This window comes from Diadema antillarum, unplaced genomic scaffold (genome assembly GCF_040938485.1).
Source record: "Diadema antillarum isolate AM-2024a unplaced genomic scaffold, OU_Dant_1.0 seq00001411_RagTag, whole genome shotgun sequence".
NCBI lineage: Eukaryota > Metazoa > Echinodermata > Echinoidea > Diadematoida > Diadematidae > Diadema > Diadema antillarum.
In genome coordinates, this window is record NW_027272165.1 from 1,095,839 (window position 1) to 1,107,500 (window position 11,662).

General features: G+C 39.8%; 1 protein-coding gene across 1 annotated transcript in view; it reads right to left on the minus strand.

Moving 5' to 3' along the window:
- Window positions 1-290: 290 nt before the first annotated feature.
- The window catches only part of LOC139709190 (uncharacterized), a 42,860-nt gene continuing 31,488 nt past the window's right edge, over window positions 291-11,662 (minus strand). Inside the window, exons 6-10 of the mRNA XM_071621142.1 lie at window positions 11,558-11,634; window positions 7,833-8,930; window positions 7,436-7,512; window positions 2,581-2,700; window positions 291-841 (exon numbers count right to left, since the gene is read on the minus strand). Coding sequence (XP_071477243.1) covers window positions 644-841; window positions 2,581-2,700; window positions 7,436-7,512; window positions 7,833-8,930; window positions 11,558-11,634 — 1,570 coding nt within the window. The 3' untranslated portion in view covers window positions 291-643. The remainder of the gene's footprint in view (window positions 842-2,580; window positions 2,701-7,435; window positions 7,513-7,832; window positions 8,931-11,557; window positions 11,635-11,662) is intronic.

Sequence of the window (11,662 nt, forward strand, 5' to 3'; positions counted from 1 at the left end):
TGAAATTGCTACACTTTATGTTCCTTGGCTTTATACAGCCACTACTACCATGACCAACCCAGACACTTGCAACAATGATACAGGCAAAAACTCCTAGTGAAGTGATACGTGAGGGGTGTTTACCATTTCATTTACAAAATAATTACACGCAGGGGACATTTTACTGTTTGTTTTTTGTTTTTTTTTTCTGGAGGAAGGAGGGTCTCCTTCGAACACCAACAGCTGGAAGAACCTTGCATTAAGAGAATACAGGGGGACTATGCTCACTGACCAAAACAACACAGCACATGTCAACCAACTGCCTTTCTATAGAGACACATCATTTGTATATATATCTAGATATGACTCATCTAGCACCTGGTTCCTACATACGATGGAGTAATCTTTGTTGATAAATAAATCACGGTATGTCTTGACATCAAGGACCAATATGATCTCATAGTAGGGAATTTGGTCTGTATGCAACACAGAAATATCCTTAGAAGGAGAAATGTTCGTATATACCCCTCCCAAACTGTCGACATGTACACGGCATTAACCCTCTACAGACTAATAACGGTTGAGCGTTATGCATGGGTATGAGAGTGAAAGAATTCTGAGGTCCAAGGGAGTATCAATGCCAAGTCAGCAATTCCCATTTAGTTTAGTTGTCCAGGAGGACAAAGTCCTCGGACTCGCGGACCGGCGCGATGAGCCGTCCGTTCTCGTCCACGTGTCTGACCCGCAGGTAGCGCTCCGGCCGGTTCGTGTTCATGTTCTTGTTCTGCCAGTCGCCGCAGCGGCCGTTCCTGATGATGAACATGGGGTAGTCGCTGGACTGGGAGCCCAATGGGGTTACCACCTGCTGGCAGAAGAGACAGGAAGAAGGGAAGGAAGTGGTAGGATATTCATGACAGACTCGATACCAGGGACATCCACAGCTCAAAATGAAAACAAACATGAGACAAGCTGAAAAAAAAAAAAATTGAATGTCATGCTGTTGAGAAATGAGCATCAATATGCCACACTATATGCTCTATGTAACTTAGAATTTCAGAATACAAACAGATTGCTCTTGCATTTAAGTGCAGCAAATTTTAACAATTACATACAATGATGAGGTTTAATTCTACTTGATCAAACATCCAGATATTGATGCAATATTTAGATGTTTGATTGAGTAGAATAATGAATTTGTAGCTGTCTGTATGCACTTGCACTTGTGAACAAAAACTATGTCTGTTATTTACACTTTGATACTTTTGTTTGTGCTTTTTTGATAACTGCAATGCATATAGATTTGATCCATTAACCCGTAGAGGAGAGTCCCAAGAATACTCGGGCAAGGGTCTGTGGGAAATCAGTGTTGTAGCAAAATCAGCCCGTCCTCAAAAGGTTAACCCATCTGTGGAAAGAACTGTGAAATTCTACTTTTATTCTATTTTTTTTCTTTTTTTGTGTGTGCATGTGTCAGTGGATACAAAAAAAAAAAAAGATCGTTGAAATGGTTAGCCATACTGGTAACCACTTGCCTAACCAAAGATACACATGCTACATTGTAGGTACACTGTAAATGTACATGTATTATCGGTACTACAATTTGCAGTGGAGTCAAAAGGGCCCCCCCCCCCCCCCCCCAGCTTTTGATCCAAGCAGAATCTTTGCCAGAGGCCAAATGACAAATATACAGGGTATTACAGTAAGCACATAATGAACTACACACAAAGTGCACTGTCTGGGAGGAGCTATTAGGGAAACAGAACAAAGAAAACAAAAGGGGTACACAGGGTTAGGTGTCAAACAGGGAGCCAAACAGGTAAGGGGGATTAAAGCAAAGGGGTGAACAAACAAAAGGGAGAGGTAGGACCAGTAATGATCCCAAGGATCATTTAGGGCAACTTGTGAAGGATACAGAAGAATAGGGAGGCAGTATCAAACAAGATCAGGAACAACACAGGTGAAGAAAAGGAAAAGGGTGACATAACAACAACATGAGTGAAGGGGGGGGGGGGGGAGATTCAAGAAGAAAGCCCTAAAACTGGTATACAAAAGCGTGGCAAAAAAAATACAGGTAAGTATAATTTGCAACACAGTTGATGATGACCAAAACTCATTGTTTTATTTTGATAATTGGATAATGTGCTCAAGTCTGTTTTTTCTATCTCTTTCGCTTTAAAGAAGGGCCCAGTTACAGTATAGTGGCCAAACTGGGAAAGCATCCCGTATTTCACTTGCCCAAAAGCAACATTTTGACCAACTCTGGCAAACATACATTTGCGTTGGGTTTGAGATTGTCTACAGAAGAAACCTGAGCTGGGGTCTGTTTGACAGTGATACTTGCAATCAGTGCAAGTTTCAATGATAGCAGTAACCATGGCAACAGCTAAAATGCTCATATGAGACTGGTCATTTCCTGGCTGCATCATGAGGAAGTGCACAACACAGCAGCTTTTATACAGTGGATGCACATCTCCTTTCAACCCTTTGAGGACGGGCTGATTTTACTACAACATGCATTTCCCATAGACACTTGCCCGCGAATATTCAGGACTCATCCTCAACGGTTGATAAAAAGAAAGGGCCTCGAGGGGCCGGACTCACACTGCTGATGACATCACAGAAGTTCTCAAATTCCTTCTCTGTCCTGATGTAGAAGCCCACGGTGCAGCTTGGGTCCATCTTGCCGATGCTCATCTTGCGAGGAGACATGCAGTGGAATGACTGAGAAGAAAGACAAAGAATTCCTCAAGATTTACAGGCATGGACAACATAGGAGAAATCATTGTGAGCTTTGGATTTGATTTGAATTGATTTCATTTCATATCATTCCACTTCATTCTTTGCAGTGAAGAGTTCAATACATTTGATTCTAGCACAGACAGGTATTTCTCCTTTCTTTCTTTTTTTAAATTGCCAGTTTTGTCTTCAGCATGTAATGCACAAAAGTTGTTGAACCAGGTTGGATTACCATAGTGCTCTCATGTACATTTACAATTTTGAAGGGGGATACACTTTGAAGGGCGCCCTCTTGTGTTAGCACACTGGATATCCTGTTGACCAATGGCGCTACCATCACTTGATTTTACATCACATTGACTGGGACTTGATTCACATTCTCTGAGACACATTAAGAGGCAGTGAGTGAATATCTATTGTTCTGTCTAGTGTCAATAGCATACACAGATGCAGTAAGTCCTTTAAAATTCTATATCACAAATATATTCAAATGACAAACCTTGGGAACATTGTACAATATTAAAGCAGAAATAAATCAACCTAACAGATATATCTTTATTCAATAACTACAGTTGGATCAGCTGCTTTCTCATTTGTAATGTTAGATGAAAAAAAAAAATTGAAAAAGTGGTAACTTTTTTGTGAGAAATTTTTGAGTAAAGCAATTTCGTCTACATGGCTCGACAGTAGATTGTCTGTAACTGCTGAATGCCTTTTAGGCCTCAAGTCAATTTTCTGCTAATGATAGCTACATAATTGTAGCCAGTGTTGTCTAATCACAGGGAAACCCACAGCTAAAGCTAGACCTTTAGACCAGTCACACTTTGTATTTATTAATTACCTCCGCCAAGGAGGTTATGTTTTTGTCAGCGTTGATTGCTTGCCTGTCTGTCTGTTTACAAAAATAACTCAAAAAATTGGGAACAGATTTGGATAAAACTTACAGGAAAAGTTGATAATGACACAAGGAACGGATGATTACATTTCGGTAGTGATCTGGGAATTTTTAAAGGATTTTCTATCTTTTGGCAATTAGGGTCAATGAACTTGGGAGTTCAAGCTGTGTGTATTGAGGTTTGCATATACAGGTGCACTATCTAAAGCACGATCTCTGCTCGAGGCACCACGCAGTAGGAGGCTGATGAGGTAAAACACAAGGCTTCTTTATTGGGATATTGAGCGATTTTCAGCATGCGTGTATGGGTGGAAATGAGCTGCTTAGGGGAGGTCTGCGCTCTTCGAGGACTTTTCCAGGTTAATCTGTTCTTGACTTTGCATCACAAACTGCCAAACATTTGAGGCTATTAATTTGCTTTTTAACCATGAGATATTTCAATCAGTCAAGACGGTAAAAATAAAACAAGCATACAAACAAACTACAGCCACACAAATTAGATGTCTTTCCCTTTTCAAATGTAAGATTTAAATCAATACACTATGCTCTCATGACAGCTGTTGCTTTCTCAATACTCGTAACATGAGCCACATTTGTATACTTGTGAATAGTATGCTTCATATGAATGTCTGTGTGCTCTACACTGTTAAAAGCAAGCAGTTTGCATTAAGGCATAGAAAATACCTGCAAAATAAGGCAAACTGGTGAAAAAAAATCTTTATGGTGAATGTAACTTGCCTTTATTAAATACATTTATTATCTAAAGCATCCTCTTGGGGGAAAAAAAAAAGATGACTTCAGTAACAAATGGTTTGTAATTCTGAAATTGAAAGGGTCATCAGCAACACAGCTAAAGACAACACACTTCACAGTGGTTGTTCCTAAAGAAGACAGACACCTAGGCAGGGGTCCCTAATCCAAGGCAGTGACAAAGGCGAGTGTGAATTGGTCACCTCAGTATGTCTCATTCCCTTGACTCTATTCTGACACACATCAGCTGAGCCTGGTGACCCAACCAAACATGGCTGAGTCATACCCACTACCTTGCATGTGCAGCATGTACCACTGACTGTCATAAAAACCAGGGAGTCTTTTTGCTGAACTTCTGTTTTAACATGCACAGTTACAACAAAGTTTTCAAGTACCACCCACATGAAATATAAAGATTGCAGGGAGTCAAGAGAAACTGATTACCTCTCTTTTCTGGCTTTTCCTCATTAATCCATCCCAGTCAACTAATGTTTTCTCAGAATAGACGCAAGAGATGAATTCTAAAATGGTTTATATCTATCTACATATACCAGTTACTGTATACGCCAAATATTTCGCGAGGTTTTTATTTTCGCAAATTTCGAGAGTAAGGTGCTATTCGCAAAATTAAAGACATACGAAAATATTGACTCTGATCCCGATGTGAATGTGACGTATGCGTGTACACTTCTCCGTTAAGTACAGGACTCCACGATCGCGAATTCAACCACTCGCAAAATCATCGGGAATTCCCAATTCGCAAAAATTTAGAATCGCGAAATATATGGCGAATACAGTATGATATTGTTTCTGAACGGCTTTAACTTTAACTTTTCATTTAATCTACATTCTACATATATGTATATACCCCTGGTATGCCTGTATCTACAAAAGATGACCAATGTACCCATTGACGCTACAGCCCTATATATATATACGGACAGTAAAAGATGACCCAGTGACAAGAGATACTGCATGGGATAAGGTCACTCATAAACTCTTAACCCGTTCCCTCCAAGATACCATGATTCCCAACAGGGTTAATACATGACACAACTGCTTCCCATGTGGAAAGTGTTAATACCTATTTGATGTGCATCTTGCAAATTCTTGGATCTATATTTTAAATGCTTAACTTCCATCTTAATCTGTGAACATCATATCTCTGCTGTTACATTGCTTGATACAAATCATCTTTATATGGCATTACCATTTTCTTCAAAACTTTTTCTTTGAACTTATTTTTACCCCATCCTATTTGATTTGCTGCAAAATATAGAATAGATATTTGGCCAGAGAAGATTGTGATATACCTCTATGCAACTTTGGTTAATCTTGTTGTCCCTACAAAATCTGCTATCATGCTTGTCATTCTTTTCTTATTCTGATATTGCATGGATGGTATCATAAATTTATATCTACTCTTATGTTTACCAACACTGTGAGAGGTTTTTTTTTACTCAATAAACTGAAAGATATGTTTTCTTTGAGTTATTATTCTTCTGTTTGCTCTATATTGTCTTTTCTGGGAGGGATGGCTTGGTATCACATTTCACAAACATCATAGTGCTCACTGATTTAAACAAACAATTACATATATGTAGCTAAGTAGAGTGATTATGCACAGTGAATGACTGAATAGAATTTAGAGTAGCTTGGCACTGAAATTGATGTATTTGACAACATGTAACAGCATTCAATTTTGAAGCTGTCGAATACTTAACACTGTACAAGGACAGATCTGTGGTGTGTTCACCTTTGCATGTCCCTTAATACTCAAGTAGGTCCTACCCATTTCTCACATTCACATGGAGAGCTAGACTACATCATGGAAGTGATTCCATCATCACCGTACATTTCCTGGCCACAGACTACTATTCCTGTTGCGTGCCGACACACTCCTCTATCTTCTCTCTCACCATCATGTGATTCTCTCTCTCTCCCCCTCCACTCCTGCTTGTTCCTTTTCTCTCTCTCTCTCTCCATCTCTCCCTTCCTATATTTCTCTCTTCCTTCTCTTAATATTGTCTCTCTCCTTCTCATGCTTATTCCCTCCCTCCTAGCCCCTCCCCTTCTCTTTCTTCCTTTAGTTCAAAGACAGTCACACCTTTGCATTTAGTCTGGTCTGACCTTTGCACAGAATGACTTTTCCATATACAGAACTTAGACATTTCCGATGCTTGTTTTCATTGTGCATCATATTCAAGACATGAAAAGTGGAGCTTACTGAGTTTGGTGCTTATTCAGCATCATAAGGGCTTCTGAGATGAGTAAAGTTCATAATGTTGATTATCCGTTTCTCAAGCGATGACACGCAAACGCTAACGGAAGGGATTGGTTGCACCCCGCTGCTGCGAGTAGGTGAATGATATTTGCGGCTCAAACTTGAATACAATATGAGCACCAACGTGAATGCTTTCTTAACTGAATGCATCTAAGACATAATCAATGCCTTCACGCAGGATATACACCGTAGACATGTTTTTTGGGTTTTTTGGGTTTTTTTGGATGACAGAAAATGTCCCAAGCCACTCTCTTTATGCTGAGTACTGAGAGTATTAATGGTTTATTCAAGCCGTTTTTCGGTAGATGATAATTTGAATTAGACTCTCTTTGATGGGAAAGTTATAGCCACTTATTCAAGAAGGCCAGCAAAAACAAATAAAGAAATAAAAAAGAAAAGAAAAGAAATATCAGGGAAGTAAAGAAAATTTCAATGAGAATACATGGCCCTTCATTTCACACTTATACGCACAACTTATCATCATTTAAAACTATTTCATAACTCTCAAAGCAAAAACATGCACTTCACAGGTTGACTGCTATGTCATAGGTCACACAAACCATGACACTGATCGGGAGAGAAGGATGAGGCGATATATGTGGCATTGTGAATGTCTACGACAGCATACTGGAAATGCCATTAAAACAAGAGGGGCAAATCAAAATCTTTGCAACATAGAAACACTATCCAATCAAGTTACAACATGAATGAATTAGGAAAAATCATGCAAAAGCCTGAGAGCCAGACTAGGAAGCAAAGATGGCTGTGATATTGGGATACGGTATACATACCCAGAGGGGGAAGTCCCTACTCCTCATGTCGACCACCTGTTGGCAGTAGTGGGGGTCCAAGTGAATCAGTTTCTCCTCTGTCAGTGCATGCAAGGAGAGAAGATTGTGAGAACTTTAAGACACAGGTACATATCAAAAGAATATTAACTGATGTCATATCCAATTCAATAAATGTGTGCAGAAACTATGAATGATAATATTCAGCATCAACGTTAATATCAATTATGACATTTGGAAAGTGTGTGACAAGCTGCAACCACAAACCCTACATGAACAGTTGATAAATGTAAATCCATCACTGGCCTGAATGTTGAGATATACTGCATTTCATGAATCAATGCATCATCAGTCTGTATTCAGTAGTGACGCCTGCAAATTACGCTGAATGTTATCTCACCCTGAAAACCAACAAAGAAGAGCGAGTGCTTGGGTTTTCCTCCAATTATCCCAAGGCAGCTCTCCAGGGTGAACAGGGACTGGATTGCTCTGACGTAGACAGGATTTACTTCGTCTCCTCCGAGCCTGACCGGTACCAAGATCACTACGGCGCACCATGGTTTCTCGCCCTCTGCCGAAGACCCAGTCCTTGACCTGGTCCGCTGGTCATGGGCGACACTTTCACCTCGGCTGAACGCATCGCTGCCGCTGCTTCCTCGGCTTGAGCGAGGATCGTCAGAGTGCAATGGCAAATGTCTCGAGGTGTTCTCTGACGGCGCCATGGGAGGCTTCTCCAAGACTGCTTTGAGTTCCTTTGCTTCCTCCTGCTGAGAGAGTGCCGACTTCCCCTGCAACCCATCGTCCAGCTCGAAGACCTCGTTATCCTCATCTACAGGACTGGAAAAGTTGGACATATCCTCCATCTCCACATTTCTGTGTCTCTCATTATCCACCGTGCTGTGAACTACATCACTAGGGTCTAGGAGAATGTCCTGTGATGTCTCTGTCTCAGGTTTTGTTCTACTACAGGAACTCGTCTCGCTCTCACCTTGTTCATCCACTGGCGAACCAGAATGGATGCCAGGACTAGTCCTTGAAGGCAATAGTGTATTGTCCTCTCCTTTACTCAATCCTGGCTCAATGCCAGGAGTTCCTGCACCTGTATCACAATTGCTTGGACTGTCTCTGTCAGAGTGATTAGTACTAGTACTTGTAAGCTCGCAAGAAGAGTCCTTGCCACTGCCTGCGGGAGGTTCTAGCCTCCCCGCCATTGCAGACATGCCATACAGACCGGGTCCCTGCGGAGAGCCATGGGCCAGCCTGGAGCCAACTCTCCGACTGGACTCCAGGCTGGAAGTAGTACTCTGCGGAAGGTCTTTGGAAGCTGGACTGGAGCGCTGCAGCTGTTGATGGTGCAGTCCCGATGTGCGGGCCTGATCCTTGCCGCTGGCGACGCACCGGATCGGTTGACTGCGCTCTGTGCAGACGTCCTTGTAGACAGGCTGCAACAACTTTTGGGACTTACTCCTGCACAGGTCAATCACATCTTGTTTGTACACTGTTGAGAAAATAGGAGTTCATATTGTTATGTGAGTCAACTGTCAAAGCATGTTATGGTCATACTACTTCATATATCATTTTAAAATTATTTCAATTTAGTTTTAAGCAGCCAAATTTGACAAAAGGAGAAAAGATGAACACTCTTCAGGTAAGACAAACTTCCAAAGTTTGAGTCAGACAACCAAAATGACATGCTTGGTCCATTACAGAAAATCTGTGACTTTTTGTGGGCTTTGAGCTGGGTGGTCACATTTTATACAATTCAATTAAATTTTGAATTTTGACATCACTGAAACGCTTTTCATTTCATCAAGTGATTTTGGATAACAAATGATGTCATTAGCCACAGTCACACTGGCAAAACTCCTCGAAGTTGAAGGTTGAGAACTCTTTGCCAAATTTGTGCATCGTTCCCTTCGGCAGCCAAAATTCTTATATTTTCAGTACTTCATATAACATTCTCAAAGCTTGGATCACTAGTGCACACACGCAATGAAGAAGAGAGCTCATGGGCGTCTGACATACATTGATTGTTATGTCCATGATGCACACACTTACATCCCAAAGAGGGTGCACTTTGGAGGCACCACTGCACACAGGCAGTGGACTGGTCACATGACAAACTTTGCAATGTTTCAGTTGCGTTCAGATTCAGATTGCACAAACTTCAAGAAGTTTTGAGGGGGTTCGGGAAATTCCCCTAGATTGAGTGGGAAATTTTACGAGAAGTTTTTAGGAAGCCTATGGTCACACTAGCAAAACTTTGAGAACTTAGACTTCACACACTTAAACTTCGTGAAGTTCTGCTTGTGTGCCAGGGACTAGCAACAGTAAGCATTGCTCACACAGGCTCCTCACTAACTAATTCCCCATGCCCTGAGAGATGAATGACATTTTTTTTTTCTGGTCTTTGCTATAAACCATGCTTCAACATCTAAAGTTCTGTTAAAAAAACAAAAACAAAAACAAAAACAAACAAACTAAGAGTAAATGTTCTTTATTCATAGGTGAGAGATGAACATTTTTACATTTCTGTTTTGATTTACAGGATTATATTTCATAAAGCATCTTGTCTTTTCACCCTGTAATGAATGCTGTAACACATTTACTAGACATGTCATCTTTGTTTTCAACCCATAATTATCTGATTTCTCCTCATAAAGACCCAGTAGCGGGGGATAACATGCTGTAGGATCGCTGGCCTGATTTGGATATACAGTCAGCAAAAAAAGAAAGTAAACACTTTTTCGAGATTATATTTTTTTAAAGAAGATTTTAATGAAATTCAATGTATTATATACCATATTAAAGGTAATTTAATTAGCTATCAAGTTAGAAGGTTGATACAAAAGGAAATTTTACGCATGAGTGAACACATTCATTTTTGCCTGCCAAGACACAAAAGGAAAAATTGCAAAATTTGACAAGTTGTCTTTCATTTGGTAATGCCCTTCAAGATAACAATAACAAAGAGCCATTTCAAAACAATGAGAGACATAAATGAAATAGCATATTCAAGTGTTTATTCTCTTTATATCTTTATAACCTCAAACAGAAACAAAATAGGAAACTAAAGGAGGAAAATGAGAATTTCTTATCAGCTTAAATTTCAAACGACATGGGGAGTAATGGCATAAAGATGATTAAATAAACAGAATTTCTTTATTTTACTCTTTTATGTAAGTACAATGTGTAAGTCAAAGATTCATGAGATAAATTTAAGAACCAAATATCATTTACTATTCTCCTAATTTGAAAACAAATTGAAATTTCTACCATTTGTATTCATATTTCTTCGTCTCTTATTTCATTTGAATTTTGGCTTGACCCAAGATTCTTCATATTTCTCACTTATTTTTTGCCTTTATTGATATTTAGGCTTCAAAGATATTATAGAGATCAAAGGTTCATTTTTGCAACTCCATTCATGTGTCTAATTGTATTAAATTTGTCTTTTGTTCTTATTGTTATATGGAGGAGCACTTGCGCATGAATAACAACTCGTTCAATTTTGCAATTTTTACTTTTGTGCCTTGGAAGAAAAAAACAAAGGTGTTCACTCAGTCATGCGTAAAGTTTCCCATTTTATGGACCTACTAGGCTGCTAGCCAATTAAATAACCTTCAATATGGTACATAATACATTAACTTTTAGCCAAATGTTCTATGAGAAATATAAACTTGAAAAAGTGTTTACTTTCTTTTTTTTGCTGAGTGTATTTGAGAATCCCCTATAAAGGAATTGTGTATAGCTTTATATACTGATTTCTATGCAAGTACACACACAGCCACAGAATCTCGCAAGGAGTCAAATGTTACCAAATAGCATGCAATATGGCTTTAATGTGCATACTTAGTGACAGGAACATGTGATTCTATTCTAGCTTGCCTGGGCTAGTCGTGGCTTTCGAGTTTACCCTGGTGGGCAGTGAAGGGAAATCGATTCAACCAGGCTAACTACATCCCCACGCTACCAGCTAGGTCTCGTAACTCTCTATTGGTCACCTCCTCAAAATGCTATAGACAGTGCGTGTGGAGAGATTGCAAATGATAATGACAGGGTTAAACTCTATTGCACACTGCTTTGACACGAGGGCGTCCTTCATTACGTCTACCACCTACAAACCTGTGCAATCCTGTGCCACATAGATGCAGACCTGGCCAAGTAGTGGGTTGAGTTCATGTGCATCATCCATTGCCTCCCTGCAATTTTTTTTTTTTTTTTTTTTTT